The sequence below is a fragment of the Moschus berezovskii genome, chromosome X (genome assembly GCF_049115385.1).
Source record: "Moschus berezovskii isolate FMDL1 chromosome X, NW_MosBer_1.0, whole genome shotgun sequence".
Classification (NCBI taxonomy): domain Eukaryota; kingdom Metazoa; phylum Chordata; class Mammalia; order Artiodactyla; family Moschidae; genus Moschus; species Moschus berezovskii.
Window position 1 is genome coordinate 126,158,548 of NC_142488.1, and position 20,091 is coordinate 126,178,638.

The following is a 20,091-nucleotide window of genomic DNA, read 5'->3' on the forward strand; positions in this document are numbered from 1 at the left end:
CCACCAGGCTCCGCCGTCCCTGGGATTCTCCAGGCAAGAACACTGGAGTGGGTTGCCATTTCCTTCTCCAATGCATGAAAGTGAAAAGGGAAAGTGAAGTTGCTCAGTCGTGTCCGACTCTTCGCGACCCCATGGACTGCAGCTTACCAGGCTCCTCCATCCATGGGATTTTCCAGGCAAGAGTACTGGAGTGGGGTGCCATCGCCTTCTCCGAGAGAAAGTCTAGGGAGAACCAAAAGCCCACAAAGACTTATGAGTGATCTGAGAGGAAGGGAGAAAATAGAAATCCACTGTCCTCAGAATGGTGCTGCTGCTGCTGCTGCTAAGTCACTTCAGTCGTGTCCGACTCTGTGTGACCCCATAGACAGAAGCCCACCAGGCTCCCCCGTCCCTGGGATTCTCCAGGCAAGAACACTGGAGTGGGTTGCCATTTCCTTCTCCAATGTGTGAAAGTGGAAAGTGAAAAGTGAAAGTGAAGTCGCTCAGTCGTGTCCGACCCTTAGCGACCCCACGGACTGCAGCCTACCAGGCTCCTCCATCCATGGGATTTTCTAGGCAATAGTACTGGAGTGGCTTGCCATTGCCTTCTCCTCAGAATGGTGAGGACTGTGAAAATTCTGGTGCGCAAGGTTGAGAGGCTGAGAACAGGGGAAATACTCTTTGAAGAAGAGAGATGAGATATGGTGTTAAAGGTGGCTTGTGAGCTGGGGCAATCTCCTTTAAGATGGCAGAGGAAAGGAGCAAGAGGAAAAGGAGAAACCCATCACATCACAAAAGATTTCTTCCTGGGGAGGGAGGAGACTAGAGCACAGGGAAATTTGAGCACAAACCTTTTGCGAGATTGAGGAGTTTATCTGTAAGAGATGACTTACATCGGGTGTTTACGTGTAAAGAAAACAGAGCATAAAGACACGCAGAATCCTTGCCTTTGAGCCAACTATGAACTATTACTGTGCTATATTTTTCCCCCTTTGAGGACACAACAAGGAGAATCCAACTTAAATTAAAGATGGAGATTTAGGGCCTTCCCAAGAGGACAACTTCTTATCCTGTTAAGAGACACTGGGGGACAATGTTGAGATGGGTTATGAAAGATCATTCCTCTGAGACCTTTAAGAATAGGATCAAACTAGACTGAGTGCAATCTGCCACTGCTTTGATTACGCTGAACCCAGGCTTCTTTTCCAGAAGGCGGTGGACTAGATTCGACGGCCTTTCATTCCCTGGCAGCGGAGCCCGGGGGGAAGCTGATGTGGCGGGGGACAGAAGGCCAAAGTCATAGGGCCCAGCGAGCTGGGAGTGGCGCGTCCGCTTTAAGAGCGGCAGCGGCGGCGGCGGCGGCGGCGGCGGCGCGCGCTCCGACGGCTTCCCTGGGGCCCCGCCCCTTTCCCGTGAGCCCTCGGGGAGTGGTCCGACCGCGGGCGGCTGCGGGTGAGGAGCGGGGCGGGCGCTGGGGGGAGTCATGGCTCGACGCAGCTGGCTGCGGGCGCCCCTGCGCCGCGGCGGCGACGGCGGCGGCCCCTGGGCCCGCCGGCTCACGCGGCCGCTCTGCTTACTTCTCGCAGTGGGCGTCTTTGGCTGGGCCGGGGCTTCGGACGGCGCTGGCGGAGAAGCGAGAGCCATGGACGAGGAAATCGTGTCAGAGAAGCAGGCTGAGGAGAGCCACCGGCAGGACAGCGCCAACCTGCTCATCTTCATCCTGCTGCTCACGCTTACCATTCTCACGATCTGGCTCTTCAAGCACCGCCGGGTCCGCTTCCTGCACGAAACCGGCCTGGCTATGATTTATGGCAAGTGTCTCAACCCCGCGTCTGCCCCGGGCGCTCCCCCTTTCTCTGTCCGCCGGCTGCCTCAGCTCCTCTCCTGGCTCTGCTCGGCCTACGTACGGCTCCCCTTCCCATTGCTTCCATTTTCCGCCTCGCCTTTCTCCCGGATCTCCGTTTCTCTCCGTCGCCCCCTTTTATTCCTGCTTCACCCCTCGTTTCTCTGCCTCACCCCATTCCTAAGCCTCGTCCCCCGTTTTCTCGGCCTCGCGCCCCGCTTTCTTCTGCCAGTCCACACCATTTTCCCTCCGACCCCACCTCCTTCTTCTTCCGCACCCCTCCTCTCCGCCTCTGCCTACCGAGCTCGGGACCCAGGACTGAGGATGGAAAGGGAGTGGGTGCGGTGTCTCGGATTGGGTTGAGGACTGGGGGAGGGGAAGCCAGCCCAGCTATCCATTTCTCTGGGATGTCAGTTCGTTTAAGGGCCATTGAAGCTGCAGCAGTATCTCAGCTGCTCAGCATCTGGCGTGCTCTTGGAGCCAGAGTCCACCTTTCCCCATCAACCAGCTCTTGCTACGCCCTGTCTTTTAGAGGTTGAGAATGAAAAGCTGACTCCCGTGTAGCCCAAGTAAAAACCTGAATAAGAAAGAAGCCGAAGGCGGCTTAGGGCAATTTTGATGACATCCTGATGTATTGTACTAGGCTTGTGATATCTGATGTGAATACATATGGTTGACTCTTCTAATTCAGGCCGTGCCGAGGTAAGGGCAAGAGATAAAGATCTTCCAGCAGCGTGTTGTACTATGGGATGGTCAGAACAGTTCCGCCAAACAGTAATTAGGAACACCACGCATATGCAGTGCGATGGGTGACTTGCTGGTGGCATAAGGTTATTGACAGATTCAGCTCTTGTGTTTTAGTGTGCTTTCTTTTTGAGATTTCTTATTTATCTTCATTTTTTGATCATAAGGGGAGAAGGGCAAATCAAACCACAGACTCAGAGGCATTTTGGCCTCTGCTGGGGCCTCATGAGAGGAAAAGATGCATATTGCTGTCTTAATCTAGGATGACCAGGAGGGCATATATGGCTGGAGAGATGAGGGCAGATAAACAGTCCTTTCTGTGCAGTTCATGAGTGAAGGTTATCTTCATTTGAAACAGGCTTAAACTGATGAGCTTGTTGAGCTTTGTGTCTCAGTCTTGCAGATAGGTGGGAGAAGCCTTGGCATAAAAAGACATTTCTGCACGCACCCCCCACCCCCATCCCTTTCCAGTAAATACAGACTTCTGGAATGTGCAGCTCAAGGGTAGCATAGCAAGGAAAGGTAGCTGTGTGTATCAGGAAAATGAAGGAACTCAGACTTATTTTTCATTTGTAGGGTAATAAAATTCTAAGCCTGTGTGCAAAATATCTCTCTTCCTAAGATTCTTAGATTTTAGACATATTGGATGCTGGTTTTCTTATTTCATGTTTTTGTATTCTATTTGCAGCACTCCTTAAGCTGAGTTAGTCAGATAAACTGTATATCTCTGTTTAATTTCTCTGTATAGCAGTGTGTGATTTATTTACTATCCTCAACAAACATTTGCTACTCAGCTTACTACGTTATGCACAGAAAATACAAAGAAATATATGATCCCTACCTTAAAAGAGCTTACCCTTCTTGGGTAGATAAGTCATATAAAGAAAATAAAGGATCTTAAATTCCATTAAATGGCAAACGAGTATTATGGTGTTAAAATAAGGAACTGATCACTGTAACCTCTTTCCTGTAGAGAAAGAATATGATAAAGTGGTTCACGATGGTTAGATCACAGGTCTGCAAATTGTTTCTGTAAGGGGCCGTAAAGTAAATATTGTCAGCTTTGTGGATCACATCAATTTCTGTGTTGTGAAAATGTTTTTTTTTCTTTTTGTAAACCTTTAAAAATTCAAAAGCCATTCTTAGCTCTTGTACCATACAAAAACAGACCATCACTGTGATTTCCAGCCCATGCTTTAGAGTCAGACTTGGGTTCCTATCTCACTATGCCAATATCTCTGTGATCTTTGGCAAGTTCACCTTCTTATACTGTCATCAATAAATTAGGAACAATGATAGTAGCATTATTGTGAGGAAGAAATGTTTTTAGCTCAGTATCTGACCCCTAAGTAAATGCTCATTAAATGAGAGTTTCAACTGCATTATTATTGCTGTTATAACTGCATTTTCTCAGGTTAAGCTCAGAATGATTCTTTTAATTGACTCAGTCTTGTAAGTTAAGAGGCAGACATAGTATTTTTTACAAAAGTTAAATAGGGACTTAGAATTGCCCTGACAATATTTGTTCTTTGGTAGTTGACATCATTAACCTCCTCTAATTCTTGTGCTAAAGGAGAAAAGTGGGATTACTGATTTCCTTCCCTGATGTTTCTAAGTTAATGAAAAGTGATGGAGTACCTTAGTCTTGGTGTTTTGTGAAGGAAAAACAAGGGTGTCTCTTGTGGAATATAAAGCAAAAGAGATTTACCTGGGTGTCAAATCGGGTTGATTTGCCATGACTTGGCATTCTTTAGCCTGTCCCATTTTCTCAATATGGGCAATTGGGGGCTGTGGATGAACAGCCTCCTGACCAACTCCCAAATCCAGTTTGAGAATAGGTGGGGCTCAGTCAAAGTACTTTCAGTGCCATGAAAATTAGAACATTTTCTAGTCATAATTACCTTTTCTTATAGCTTGTACCATTATAACTATTATGTTAATAAAGTACTTTAAGACCTTTATTTTTTAGCTTTACTTCCAGATGAAAAGACTTCTTACTCTGGGAATGTCCAGATCGCCAAGATTCAATCCACTGATGATTTAGCTACCTAAATCCTGGGAAAATGCTACTTAAAATAAGCCTCTCCTTTATCTTTTTGAGAAGCAAGGGTAAAAAAAGAAAGCGAGATTAAATTGCCATCGTGGTCACTTTCTAGATTGTATTATAGCCTAGTTACAAACACAATGTTGAAGCACCCAAGTGTTCTGTTCATTGGGCTAGTTTGCTTAAGAAGCTTCAAAGTGAGTCACCGTTAGTAAGTCTGAAAACTGCAGTGTGCTTTTAGATGGTATAAAAAGCAAGGAAGCAGTACTTATTATGCCTTAAACTACAGCATCCAGAGTCCTCAGTTTAACTGATGTGATTCATCAATAAATATTTATTGTCTTTGATGTATGAGACATGATGGGAAATACAGATGAGTCATCATTCCTGTCCACAAAGCACTTACAATCTAGTGACTGAATAGGAAATATTTACTGAGCGTTATAATGTTAGACACTGCTAGATGGTCTCCAGATATCTCATTTAAACCTCATAACGACCCTGTAAGATGGCTACTATTATCTTTCCCATTTTACGGATGAGGAAATTGGGGCACAGGGAGGTTCAGTGACCTGCCTGAAGTCACATAGCTTGTAAGTATAAAGTTCAGTCAGTCAGCCTCAGAGCCCCATTCTCTTAGCCCCTTAAACCATACTACCACATGTTGAAGAGGTAAAACTTATTTATGAAAATGAACTATGTTAGTATTATCATCACTACATATGAGGAAACTGAGGTTCAATGAGAGATTATCTACCCTAGAATTACAGACTAGAACTTGATGGAGCCAGAATTGGTACTTCTATCTGCCCTCCAAACTTGTGCTTTTTCTCCTTCACTATGTTATATTAAATTTCATAAGATCAGATATAAAGGGAGTTAAAGTTATAGGAGTTTTAAAGTGAGTTGTGAGGAAAACATGTGAGAGAATGGAGGCATAACCACCAGAGAACAAGTTAGTGACATGAGAGCCAGGAGGTGATAAGAAAATTATAGAGACTTTGGAAATAGAAAATGCAGATTTTTAATTCTGGTTTTGTCAATGCCAAATAATGTTGGGAAAGTCATTTATCCCCATTTTATAGATGAGAAAATAATAACTGAGATTCATAATAGTTGGATTAGCTTTTAAGACAGAATCTAACAGCATTCTTCCAAGAAGCAGATAAATGTTATTTATGTATACACACACACACATTTACAAATATGCATATATTTTTTTAATCTGTAGAAATCTTTATCAATTTTGGCCATACTTAATACCCCAGTGATGTTCCTTCCATATTTTTGACCATCAGAGGCTTCTAGTATGATAAGCTGGAAGGATGTGCTGAAATCCATTAAAAAACCAGTTTCCACTATGGGATTCATACAGTGGTTGGGCCTTGGGTCCAGAGGGCCTGAGTTCTCAGTCCTTGGGAGGGTCTCCAGCCCAAGAGGGTCAGGAATGTGTAGGAGGGGAGGGACTTGTCTCTTGTGAAAGATATTTCTTTGTGGTTGTACAGTTTGTTGCCTGACGGTGGTAATTTTAAATGTCATGATATCAATATTTTTTGTGCCTCTGTGTAGGAAGCGAGAATTTTCTGCCTTATCCCCTTAACAAAGCACTCCTTTTGTTTACTTTCTCTTTACTGAGAATTAACTCCTTAACTCCATGATTACTATTTGACCTTTCACAGAGCCCAAGTTAACTTGATCTGTCAACTTTATTCAGAGAAATTCTAATTTTCCAGCTGTCTGATGCTATAATAAAAAGATCTGTTTTTTTTGCAACCTAAGTAATTATTCTCCTTGCTGGTGTTTTAACTGCCAGGGTATAAGATTTGTCCAAGTGCTGAGCCCTCCTCAGGACACACAGTGACATTTCAGCATTGGGTTGGGGTGCAGTAGAACCTGTGGGTACTCTTCCTTACACAGTTAGGCTTGGGGATAAGGAAAAAATTTATGGTGATATTATTGCTGCTTGTAATGGCTTAACTGTGATTTTTGCACATCAATGTAAGGGGACAACTTAGTACTACCGAGCCTCTTAATTAGGAGGTCTTGTGAGACAGTGGAAAAAAGAGCTATTTCTGTATCATATAGACAGGATGACTGAAGTGATCACCTTTTCTCTCCCAGGTTATGTTTATCAAACACAGTTGATATCCAGCCATCACTTTTTAATTTTGTTTTTTGGAGGTGAGATATTTTCAAAGTGTATCTTTTCCTGGTAGCTTAGTGGTAAAGAATCTGCCTTCCAGTGCAGGAAACATGGGTTTGATCCCTGGGTTGGAAGATCCCCTGGAGAAGGAAGTGGCAACCCACTTCAGTATTCTTGCCTGGGAAATCCCATGGACAGAGGAGCCTGGTGGACTGCAGTCTATGGGATCACGAAACAGTTGGACACGACTTAGTGACTAAACAACAAGATCAGATTTTTCATTTATTATTTATTAAATTTTAAATAAATTTATACCCCTTTACCCATTTCTCCCATCCCTTTCCACCTGCCTCTGGCAACCACCAGAGCTTGTATCCATTGAGCTTGTTTTTTGTTTTATTCTTTTTAAGATTCCACATAAAAGAGAATACAATATTTGTCTTTCTCTGTCCAACTTATTTCACTTAGCATAATGCCCTCAATGTCCATCATGTTGTTTCAAATATCTGAATCTTTGTTAAAATGTTTTTTAGAGTCGATGTCATTGTACTGGTTACCAGTTACTCATTGCTGCTCATTTAAAAAAAATTACATGTGACTAAGTTGATGAGAAGGATCCTTCATCTCTGCTGCTTCCTCCTCCATTCCCAGCCAACTACTGCTCTGACACTCCCCATTTCTGCTTTATCACTTCCCACTCTGGCCTAGCTTCTGCCTCCACTACTTCACTGAAATTGCTCTTACCAAGGTCACCTGTGACCTCCTTGTTGCCAAACCCAATTGACACTTCTTAATGCTTGTCTTCTTTGACTTTGCTGCAGCATTTACTAGTTTTCGTCACTTCCTCCTCTGTTCTTCCTATGTCTGTGGCTTTTCTTTCTTAGACTCCTCCATCATCTTCTCCTCCTCTACCAGCCCCTTAATCTTGGCATAAAACTCTGGGCATATATCCATAGTCCTCTTCTCACTTTGTTTGCTTCCTAGGTAATCCCTTCTGCACTTGACTTCAACCATCTTATGACTGCCAAGTGTATATTGCCAGTCCAGACCCTCCCCCTTCCTTGAGGTCCAGATCCCACATACTCAACTGTGCATGTATCACAGGTACATCAAACTCAACATGTCCAAAATGAAACTGCGCATTTCGTCTAGAAATCTGTCCCCTGCCTCACTCACTGGCCCAGCTTATCCACCTAGTTGCCAAGTCACTTTAGGTTCCTCTTCGTTTTTCATCTCCCTTGCTCCCAGTCTTCTCAGTCACCAAATTCTTTTACAAGATAATACTTCCTAAAAAATCTCCCTTTCTCCCTATCTCTGCTGTCTTAGATTAGGCCCTGCATTCTTAGTGCCTGAATAACCTCAGTGGCCTTCTTATCTGACCTTCCCGAACCTCTGTAGTCTAGACCAGTCATGCTAAAATAGAAATCTGATGTCAAGCCCCTGCTTATAGGCTTTCTATATGGCTTCATTTTGCTTTCAGGATAAAGTCTAAACTCCCTTCCCAACGTGCAAGGTCTTTCATGATTCAGCTCCTGCCAGTCTTTCACACCTCAACTCTTGGCACTTGATATCCCAACCATCCTGAACTATTTATGATTCCCTGAATGGACTGTGTTTTCTCACTTTTCCTTGATTGGATATGTACTGCTAGTCCTCATACCTGGGAAACCATTTTCTCTTACTTTGTTACTTGCTTAGATGACACTTCTGGAAAGACTTTCCTAATGTCCCACTCCCTCAGGGTTGCTTAGGTACATCTTTTCTGTTTTTATAATACCTTGTATACATGTATATTGTGTTATAATTGTTTATTCAGTCTGTTTTTGCCAAGTGGACTGAGAGCTACTTGAAGGAGGGACCTCGTTTTCATTTGTGAACCCTGTGGGCCTACTTAGCATAATAGTCCATTCACATATATTAAAAGAAAGACTGACCGGTTAGAGTGGAAGGAGACGGGAAGGTAAAATGCTATTAAAGCAGAGTTAAGGAAAGTTCCAGATGTTTGAGTTCAATTTGCAGTTGAGGTATATCTATACACTGAAGCATTATTTGACCATAAAAAGAAATGAAGCACTGATACATGCTACAACATGGATAAACCCTGAAAACATTATGCTAAGGAAAATTAGCCAGGCATAAAAGGTCGCATACTGTAGGATTCCATTGATATGAAATATCCAGAATAGGCAGATTTATCTAGAGAAAAAGTAGACTAGTGGCTGTCAGGGGATGGCAATTGGGGTGGGGGAAATGGTGACTGCTAATAGGTCTAGGGTTTCTTTTTGGAGCAATGAAAATGTTTTGGAATTGGAAAGTAGTGATCAGTATACAAACTTTTGAATATACTAAGAAGCCACTGAATTGTACAGTTTAAAAGGATAAACTTTGTGATACTTGAGTTATATCACAATAAAGTCATTTTTAAACATTTTTGATCAATCTAGGTTTATAGTACCTAGAATATTGTGCATAATTGAATATCAATATGTTGATCCAGGTAAAATTCTAATAATACATTGATATCATAGTGTCAAAGCCAGTTCTTCTGTCCATGTTTTCATTTTGAAACATACTTTAAAATTATAATCTGAACCTTTAGTATTAGAAGAACTCAATCTACAAACATTGACTTTTCAGTTTGTAAAAGTTGTATTATTTGGCCAGCCGTGAGCTTGAGGAATAACTTAAGAAAATAACAAGAAGTTAGGACTTGTGAATTGGTATTAACAGATGGAGGTGGTAAACACATTTCTAACATGATTACACTGTCAGGTTGGGACGTCTTGGAGCGTGTACTGTGTACAGATGGTCTGAAGGTATTTCCTCATTTTGTTACTTTCCTAATCACTTATTTATATCTTGATCTAGGAATGCAATATGCATTGTTACTGCCGGGGATGTTTTCCCCTCCTGTCACTGGAGTTATATTGGGCTCTTAGATTTGTGAATTTAGTAGCACTTTAAAATATAACTGCACTTGGTCTAAAAATGAATTTTGAACTACAGGAAACTATCATAAGAGATTTTCTGTTATTAATCCAGAGGTATGTGTGGGGTACACAAGAAGTAGTCTCTGTATAAAAGAAGAGCTTATATTATTCTTTTATTATTTCCAGGTCTTTTGGTGGGCCTTGTGCTTCGATATGGCATTCATGTTCCAAGCGATGTGAATAACGTGACCCTGAGTTGTGAAGTGCAGTCAAGCCCAACTACCTTATTGGTAAATGTTAGTGGAAAATTTTATGAGTATACGCTGAAAGGAGAGATTAGTTCACATGAACTCAATAATGTTCAAGATAATGAAATGCTTAGAAAGGTAAGTTCTTCATTAAACAGAACCTTTGGATTTTTTAAACAGTATATAATAGCAGCAAAGTGATTCAGGAGAAAAATAATGAATTTTTAATGATATTTAGAATAATCAGTATTTTCAAATGCAGTAAAACCTCAATTAATGAATGTAATGCCGTGCTAAGGAAATTGTCATGTCTACAGTTTGATTTTCTAATTGAAGCTAAGTACTGTAACTGTTTTTGTTTCACTCTGTAATGTTTTCAGTTGTAATAAGTGGTAACCAGTATTGAGTTAAGCAGAATTTATAAATGTTTCTTTCAATTTGCTTATGGTCCTTGGAGTTTTATAGTACTTTAGCACATAGCATTTATATGATAATACCTAAAATATTCCATGAATATTTTTTTGAATTCTTTCTTGCCTTGATTGTGTTGTAGAATGCTTAGTTACTCAGTCCCATCTGACTGTTTGCAACCAGTAGGACTGTAACCTGCCAGGCTCCTCTGTCCATGGGATTTTTCAGGCAAGAATACTGGAGTGGGTTGCCATTTCCTCCTCCAGGGACCTTCCCGACTCAGGGATTGAACCTGCATCTCCTGTGTGTCCTGCGTTGCAGGCGAATTCTTTACCCACTGAGCCATGAGGGATGCCCTTGTGTTGTATACTGAGCACAATTTAATCTTTCTTTGATTCATAAGGGCCTCAACCTGAGTATCAGGTACTGTACCATGGTGTGCATGAAACTTGATGTAGGTTGGGTTTCAGTCTTACTGGCTTCCATTCATTCCTGGAGCTGCTTTCTCCTGACCCATTCATAGTTCTCATCCTGACGTGTCTCAGGGCCTCACGTCTCTGTTTTCATCCACCCTTGACCATTTGCCTCCACGTCTACTTTCTACATTGGCAGGACTTGGCTTTTACAGCTACTTGGTTATGTTTTTGACCATCTTCAATGCTTTTCAAAATTTCACACAAACCTAAATTTTACTTTGCAGCTAGAGTTTTTTTCTACCTGTGGAAAATTCTAGTTCCTTAAAAGCTCTAGGAAATGAAATTTTATCATGGCTATGTGTGTAGCTTCCCTGTGTTCATGTCAAATGCTACTGCAGCCTTATGAACAGAAGGGAACATCTGTATTATTATAGCGAATAGATATTAAAAGGAATGGGCTGTCAGGGCTAGAAATCTGATTTGTACAGAAACTTTTTATATTGTGTTTTATACCTTTAGAGATGTTACCTATGCAAGAAGTCTGTTTCCTCTTGCCAACAATAATTCTGTACTCCCAAATTTTATGTTACCAGTTTGGGGCCTATTTTATTTAAAGCAAAGACATGTTCATACTTTCTCTTATTTTGAAGATTTTTACTATCATTTCAACCTACTTTGCATAGATAGGATGTAACTGATTGTTCCAATCCTTTCTCCTTGTCATTTGGTTGAGAAGTGGAACACCAGCTATCCTGTATAAAATTTTTTTAGTTACCACAGTGGTACTATTCTTGCCTTTCACCAGTTTAACATTTAATCTTTTTTTCTTTTTGCTCATTTCATAATGTAATAAAAAATTTTCTGAGGGAATTCATCTAAAAGAACTCTTTGTTTTAACAGGTTACTTTTGATCCAGAAGTATTTTTCAACATATTACTTCCTCCTATCATATTTTATGCAGGATATAGTCTGAAAAGAGTAAGTGCTTTTGTATTTCATTTGCTTTGAACAACCTTATACTCCATGGACTTGACCATCGCTGACACTCAGAGACAGGGAGTTCATCCTGCACTTCTCCCTCTCCTGATCCTTTTGAGATGCTGAATTTAATGCCTATACAAAAATTCTCTCTTAGTTATTTCTTTGAATGGATAATGCATTTAATATTAGCATAGTACACTAGAATAAAAAACCTTTTCTTTTAAAAATAATTGGTGAATATTCTAACAGAGTAAAACTTTTTTCCTATCAGAGACATTTCTTTCGAAACCTTGGGTCAATCCTAGCATACGCTTTTCTTGGAACCGCAATTTCTTGTTTTGTAATTGGGTGAGTACTTGAAGCTTAAAACACTTTTAGCCTTCAAATTATAATTTTAAAATAATGCATATTTGACTTCTGCAGTATTGTATTCTTGAATGTGTCTAAGGACTTTTGCAGTAAAATGTATTCATATAGGTAATAAGTTCTTTGAATTTTCCTTAAGGCTAAGGCATTACGATATTTAAATGACATGCAGTAAATTTGGGATTAGTCACAAAGTACTAACAGTAGACCTGTCTTATTCTTATTGTATTCTAACTTCTTTCGCAGTTGATGTTTTTTCTAAAGTAGACATATGTTTATTGAACAGATCAATAATGTATGGCTGCGTTACACTGATGAAAGTAACTGGACAACTTGCCGGAGATTTCTACTTTACAGATTGCCTGCTGTTTGGTGCCATTGTATCGGCAACTGATCCAGGTATGTTTTACATGAATGTGGAGCTTGAGTGCTTAAGGTGTACAGTGTTTTTCCAAAAACACACATGCATGTATTTCTTGCATTGAGGTGTAGAATTCAGGATTAGGTATTCCCCACCTTGCTATACATTCCAATTGTGGAAGGAAAAAACAAAGTTCATGGATCCTTTTGGCTTAAGCACACACAATTTTTTTCCTCTTTATTATATGTCCTATTACTGGTCCACAATTTGATGCTTTTTAGACGAGGACCATAAAGCATATCCTTCAAGAATTTTAGGTTGGTCTCTATCCCAGGTGACAGGGTATAGAAGACGAACTGTATTAGTTAAGAATGGGCAATGATGATACATTTCCTTTCAAGCTTTTAGAAAACAGATCCCTAAAAATCTGTTGACATTTAGCTAATCTGCATTTAAGAGTAAGAAAAATTGTTTTAAAATGACTGTTAGAAGGTCATTATACTAGAACAAGTGTGATTTGGGGCCATTGATGGGTTGTAATATATATTAAAGAGCTATTTTTATAAAATTGGTTTTCTGATTATGGAGTAGTTTTGATATTATCATGACTTGACAGTGAATTTTGTTGTATTGAGTTAGATGAGTTAGACTGTAGTTTTCCTAATATAATATTGGTGATCTTCACAGCTACATTCAAATTAAGAATTTAGAGCATATTTAGGCTGAAGATGTAGGGATAAGAGCAGAGACTGCATTTTTTGAACTAAGGACGCAAGTTTTCTTTTACTAGATTTTGGATTCTTGGTAGAGGTTTGTTTCATTTTACCCTTTGACCTTGTAAGTTAATAATCTTTAATTATCATCCAGCATAATCAAAGTTTATCTCTGAATTCCTGTGTTAACTCTGATAACACAGGGCATTATAGAAAGTAGGAAAATATGCTCTATACTCTGTAAGAAATGATTTTAAAAGCTCAGAGGACATTTTAGAGAAGCATTTTTAAAACTGAGAAGCAAATCACCTCCTTAAAGACAGTTGAGGCTGCCCCCTTATTGTTTGTAGCTATTCCCATTATCAGTATGAAGATGGGATGGTTTTTGCAAGAAGCTAGTGGTCTCTGTTCTCCATGTTCTCTTACTGGAAGCAAAGTCCTCAACTTTTCAAAGTCTAGGAGAAATCTCAGTCAGTTGAACTGGCTACATTACTTAAAACTTCTGGTTTTGTTTTAGTGGGACCCTGGATGGCTCAAGCAGAACTGTTTTGCTTATATAAAGCTGAATGATTATATTTCTTCTGAGTTATATAGGTATTTACCCCTATAATAATTCTATTACTTTGCAGTTGTTCAGTTGATAGAAGGGGGAGCCATAGGTTCTTTTTAAAATTTTATAACATTGTTCCTGCCCTCCTTTTTGCCTTCTCTTGGTTAGCTTGGTATCAGGATATTCCAAATGAAATGCTTTGCAGTGGACACTTTATCTTTTAAAGTACAAGCTTTCTGTTTTTTAGTTGGCATTTGAAGAGGTTCTCCCAACTCTGGGTGTAATCATCTTTCATATCTGCTTGAGTTTATTTAGCAAGTGAGCTGTACGTGACTCAGCAATTAAAGTTACAATGCAACTTCAATCTCCTCTGATTTTCTAAGAATTCTCATGTAATGGTTTTCTAAGAGAAGGGTTTTTTTTTTCCTCTCAAGCTGAAATAGCCTGATAGTTGTCTTCTTATTAAGTTAAATATAGCAGCTGTAATTCTGGTCATAAATTTTATGCCAACCGGAAACCAAACTCGTGTTTTCATTTCCCACTGTCTTTGCTAAGCTGGTATGTTTGAAATTTGCAAGTCAAATAGAAGTGAGTTATAAGGCTCCAAGGAAAAAATGAAGTTTGCAGCAGGAAATGCTTTTTGTAATAGTCTTCTTTATCAAAGATTAATGATCACCTGGTCTGTAAGAAATTCTGAATGTATTTTTTATGGGAAAGAAATGTACAAGGCAAGATTATTAGCATTTGCATAAAGAATGTAGGCCAACTCACCAACTCAGTCCTCCAAGGTTATTTTCGACTGTTAGAGAAAGGAAGGAGATATTATAGGTACACAGTTAGGGAAAAGAAAAATATTGACATAAAATTACTGAATCTTTACTATGGTACGAATGTTTATTAGGATTGAATTCTGAGAAGAAGAAAGGAATTTCCGAATAACTAGTATGACCATCTATGGAGGGAAATATGTTATATTTGTAATGTCTTAATATTCCTGTGATTCTTTCTACTTGCTAGTGACTGTCCTTGCCATATTCCACGAGCTTCAAGTTGATGTTGAACTCTATGCACTTCTTTTTGGTGAAAGTGTCCTCAATGATGCTGTTGCCATAGTGCTGTCTTCGTAAGTGTTTTTTCTTTTTTTCCTTATTTTATTCTGTATGTTGAACATTAGGATTCTAAGAACCAGAAGTCACTTACTGAGTAGAGTACATTATGAATAGAAACATTTGAAAAACTGAAGCATTTTTCCCCCGTGAATAAATATGTACTTGTAGATAACATGGAAAATTCATAAAACCACAAAAAGAGGGGAATATATGTATATTCATGGCTGATTCAGTTTGCAGTACAGCAGAAAATAAGACAACGTTGTGAAGCAGTTGTACTCCAATAAATTTTTTTAAAAAATGCACAGAAGAAAAGGAAGGAAAAGTGACATGTATCCCTGACACCTAAAGACAATTGCTGTAAGCATTCTAGGACATTTTAAAAAATTCTTTTCTTCTATGCATAATATTTTTACATAATTGTGATTGTTGTGTATGTATAATTTTGCATTCTGTTTTAACATGGACATTCTGTTTTAACATGGACGTTTTTTCTTCAAATTGAATTTTTTGGCATAGCTATATATTCACATGGTTCAAAAATCAAACTATATAGAAAGGTATACATTGAAAAGTCACATTCTCACTCCTGTCCTCATCTACCTATCCCCTCAGTGCCTTATAGGTAAGCATTTTTATTAGTTTCTTGTGTATCCTAGTGTTTCTTCAAATGCAAGCTCGTGTATGAATAAATATTCTTAATTTGCCTCATTTCTTATTTTAAAAGTAGCATTCTGTATATGTTCTATACCTGACTTCCTCTCACATAACTACATTCTGGAGATCCTTTCTGTATCAAAGCAAGGAATTTCTCATTCTTCATTTATAGGCACATAGTATTCTGTGTACAAAATTATGAATTGTACTATAGTTTACTTAATCAGTCTTCTATTGCTGGAAACATAAAGGGTTTACAATTCTTCGCTATCTCAAAAATGTTACTGTGATTAACTTTGAACTTGACTGTTTTATATGTACATTAGTATATTGGTTATTGGTAGGATAAATTCTCAGAAGTGAGATTAGTGGGTTAAAGGGTAAATACATTTGTAGTTTTGTTAAATTGCTAATTGCCTGTCAATTAGCTGTTTTGCATTTTAGACACCAAATTATGAGAGTGCCTGTTTCCTCATAACTTCACCAACAGAGTATTTGTCAGACTTCGCTATTTTTGCCAATTTGATGATTAAGAAATACTTCATACTTTAATTCATATTTCTCTTATTTAACATAATCATTCCAGAAACTTAATTTTTAAAAGTACTAAGTAGTATACTTTTTAAATTTATTTTTTAATTAAAGGATAATTGTTTTACAGAATTTTGGTAAAGATTCTAATCCGCCTGCAATGCGGGAGAGCTGGGTTCAATCCATGGGTTGGGAAGATTCCCTGGAGAAGGGAATGGCTACCCACTCCAGTATTTTGGCCTGGAGAATCCCCATGGACTATCACAGGGTCTCGAAGAGTCGGATACTTTTTGAAGACAATGAGAATGAGCAATATTTTAATCTAAGTATAGAAATCACTACATATGCTACTAGAAGATACTTGCTGGTGAAAGAATGGATGTGAACCTTTGAGGAGCTGTGGCCTGCCAACTCACTTCTACTAAGCAAATATCTAACCCTATAGACAATTGCCTTTACTCTGCACCAGAACTTTCTACAAGAGAAAAGTAAAACTCCCTCACCTTTCCTCCTTACTTTTATTTCTCTCCTTAATTTCCACTTCCATTAACCATAAAAGAGCAGTCAGTCACTGACTCTGGTTTACACAACTTGATTTCCCCCATTGTCTAACTGCAAAGTGGAAAATTACCCTTTTTGAGATGTAACACTAATTCCTTAAATGTTGTGTATGAAGATGTGCAAAAGATCAGATCTTCTTTTGTGAATGTAGTGCATATAAATTCTACCCCCTCTAACATATTTATTGCCAGAATTTTTTGCGATTGTGGTGGCTCAGATGGTAAAGCATCTGCCTGCAGTGCAGGAGACCTGGGTTTGATCCCTGAGTAGGGAAGATCCCTTGGAGAAGGAAATGGCAAACCACTGTAGAATCCTTGCCTGGAAAATTCCATGGACAGAGGAGCCTGGTGGGCTTCAGACCATGGGGTCTCAAAGAGTCAAGCATAAGTGAGCGACTAACACTTTCACTTTCGTAGGAGGTTACTAACTGAAGTGCTTGGCATTATGTTTTTCATCATCTTTCGTTTGCCTTTAAAAGTACGTTTGATAGCTCAGCTGGTGAAGAATTCGCCTGCAATTCAGGAGACCCTGGTTCAATTCCTGGGTCGGGAAGGTCCCCTGGAGAAGGGAACGGCTACCCACCCGAGTATTCTGGCCTGGAGAATTTCATGGATTGTATAGTCCATGGGGTCTCAAAGAGTCAGACACGACTGAGCAACTTTCACTAGATGTAAATAGTCTACTTTGTGTTGACTTCTGTTTGGTGATTTTCTAATGTGTATATTCTATAGAAACAGCCTTGTGAAAAGAGGGGGACCCCTTCCTGAAGGACTTCTCTTTGGCAGTTAACAGGTTAAGATATCCATTCTTGAAATTTATGTTGGAAGTTGTTTTTGTTTGTTTTTTGATCTGTTAGATTGACAGTAACTTTTTTTTTGTTAATGTCAGTACTTTAATCTGGTGAGGGTGGAGTGAAACTGATTCCCTCATTTCTGTGTGAGGTAGAGCTGTATGTACTGATATAGTGTTGTGTATACCTAGAGATGGTCTACGTTGAATAGTATTCTTCTGAATGGGTATACCATGATTACCCTAGAGACCTAAGTTCATACTAATTTAAAATATGTTTTGGGGGTCATTTACACTTTATAAAATGTACGTATGAGTTAACAAACATGACAGACAAACTGTTTAGCTTTACTAGTTACCAGAGATATATATGTTAAATTAGTGGCCATTTTTACCTATTCAGTTAACAAGAACAAAATTGTTAATGAAAAATAGTTACTGCTGGTAATGGTCTACTATAGTCATTCTTAACTGGGGACAGTTTTGCACCATTACCACCTCCCAACCAGGGGATACTTGGCAATGTCTAGGGACATTTTGGTTATCAAGAATAGGAGGATGTTGCTGTTGGCATCTAGTGAGTAGAAGCCAAGGGTGCTGTTAAATAATCCTTCAATGCACAGGACAGCACCTGCTACCCAACAAATGATTACCTGGCCCTGAATGTCGCTAATGCCAGGATTGAGAAACCCTGATGTCGTTTTAAAACTGTACATTGTTGTTGACGTTGAAATTGGTATTACCTGCTCTTTTGTTTTTTATCTTTTGTCATTTTATGATAATAAATTAATACATGTTTTTAACAAAAATGTAAAGTATTTGACTTAATAGAAAATTCCTGAAATTTCAGCTCTCAGAAATAACCACTTATTAAGGTTTTCATCCAGATTTTTTCCATTAAGATGTTAGCGTATATATAAATAATACTAATTTTTAAACAAAAAGGCATAGCACTGTACATACTTTTCTGTAACTTCCTTCTTTCACTTGGACATTGTACTACATTAAAACCTCCTTTATCTCATTGTATGGATACACTACCAATGTACCTCTGCAGTTCCCCTGTTGATTAATATTTAGTGTTTTCTAATATTGTATTATTGTGAATAGCACTGCAGTGAATATATTTATATATAAATCTTTGTGAATCCTTGAGAGTATTTCTGTAGGATATTTTTTGAAAGTAGAATTTCTAGGCCATTGGATATCATTACTAAAAAATTGAGAGATATAGTCATATTTCCCCTCTTAAAATGTAATACAGATTTAGTTGAAAGCTATTGCTCAACATGTAAAAGCAGCTATAGGTTTAGTTAATACCTTGTTTCTAAGAATGTAGAATGGGAAAACAGTCCAAAATTTGTAAAAAGCACAAATATGTTCTTTCACACTGTTATTTATAGTAGCAAAAATATTAGAAGCAACTTTAAAATGTCCAATAGTGAGGAAATGGTTAAATAAATTATGTTATATCCATTTGGGCCATTTTGATGTCTTAAAAAACCACAACTAGAGACTGGTCATTCTTATGTCATTGTCAGTTGAAGAAGCAGAATTCAGAACTGTATGTTCACTGTGATTACAACTAAACATGAACTAGTATGCATGTAACAAAAAGATTGAGGACATAAGGAGAAGGGGATGGCAGAGGATGAGATGGTTGGATGGCATCATTGACTCGATGGACATGAGTTTGAGCAAACTCTGGGAGATAGTGAAGGACAGGGAAGCCTGGTGTGCTACAGTCCATGGGGTCGCAAAGAGTTCGACATAACTGAGTGACTGAACAAAAACAAAATGAGGGGGAAAAAATACAGAAGGAAAATAAGAGATCTGTCAGGGTAGTGGAATGACGGGGTGATTTACCCCCCTAAACTGTACATTGTATTACTCTCAGGATTTTTTTAAGTATTCATAAAAATGCTGCTGCCTCAAGTTAAAATGTTGACTGATGTAGAAAAGATGAGTTAAGATTTCAATCCAGAGGCCAGCATTTGAAAAGGAAGAAGACAAACCTCTCATCTGTTCTCAGCCCACCATGCTTTTCCTGTACATTTTAATGATTAAAGAATAAAATAATGATTAATGTGAATCTTGAATTTCCATGAACTACTCCAGGGCAAGCGATCTCAGAAGGCATTGGATTGATATTTTGTTCCTATAAGCATTTTGAAAACTATGGCCAGAGAGAAAGAAGGTTGTTGTAGCAGTATTTCTTTTCTCCAGACAGCTGCTATATTTTCATGCTATAATATAGTCAACTCTCATTTACAGTCATAGGGTCCTTTATGTTTAGGTAAGATAGTATGACATGAAAAGCCATTTTATATTCACTAAAACAGTATCAGATCTACCAGTCACAAAATGATCTGGTCACTTTGAAGATTTAAATGCAGATGTTTAAAGTTTTCAATTCAGATTGAGTCTCAGAAATTTCTATATGCCATTACCAGAAATTCATATTGAAGTTATACTTCAATAAGATAGGTAAAATTAGGAAATGTTAGCTTGGTCTTAGATTTTGTTTTGTTTTTTAACTTAACTAGGGAGGTTTGAGGAGAAAGCAATGGCAACCCACTCCAGAACTTTTGCCTGGAAAATCCCATGGACTGAGGAGCCTAGTGGGCTTCAGTCCATGGGGTCGCGAAGAGTCGGACACGACTGAACAACTTCACTTTTTCACTTTTCACTTTCACGCACTGGAGAAGGAAATAG

At 38.9% G+C, this 20,091-nt stretch overlaps 1 protein-coding gene across 1 annotated transcript in view; it reads left to right on the forward strand.

Annotated features, from left to right (window-relative positions):
* The first annotated feature begins 1,438 nt into the window (after positions 1 to 1,438).
* Positions 1,439 to 20,091, forward strand: part of SLC9A6 (solute carrier family 9 member A6) — a 49,844-nt gene continuing 31,191 nt past the window's right edge. The window contains exons 1-6 of the mRNA XM_055393837.2: positions 1,439 to 1,790; positions 9,870 to 10,069; positions 11,659 to 11,736; positions 12,011 to 12,087; positions 12,392 to 12,504; positions 14,747 to 14,852. Of these exons, the coding sequence (XP_055249812.1) occupies positions 1,463 to 1,790; positions 9,870 to 10,069; positions 11,659 to 11,736; positions 12,011 to 12,087; positions 12,392 to 12,504; positions 14,747 to 14,852 (902 nt within the window). The 5' untranslated portion in view covers positions 1,439 to 1,462. The remainder of the gene's footprint in view (positions 1,791 to 9,869; positions 10,070 to 11,658; positions 11,737 to 12,010; positions 12,088 to 12,391; positions 12,505 to 14,746; positions 14,853 to 20,091) is intronic.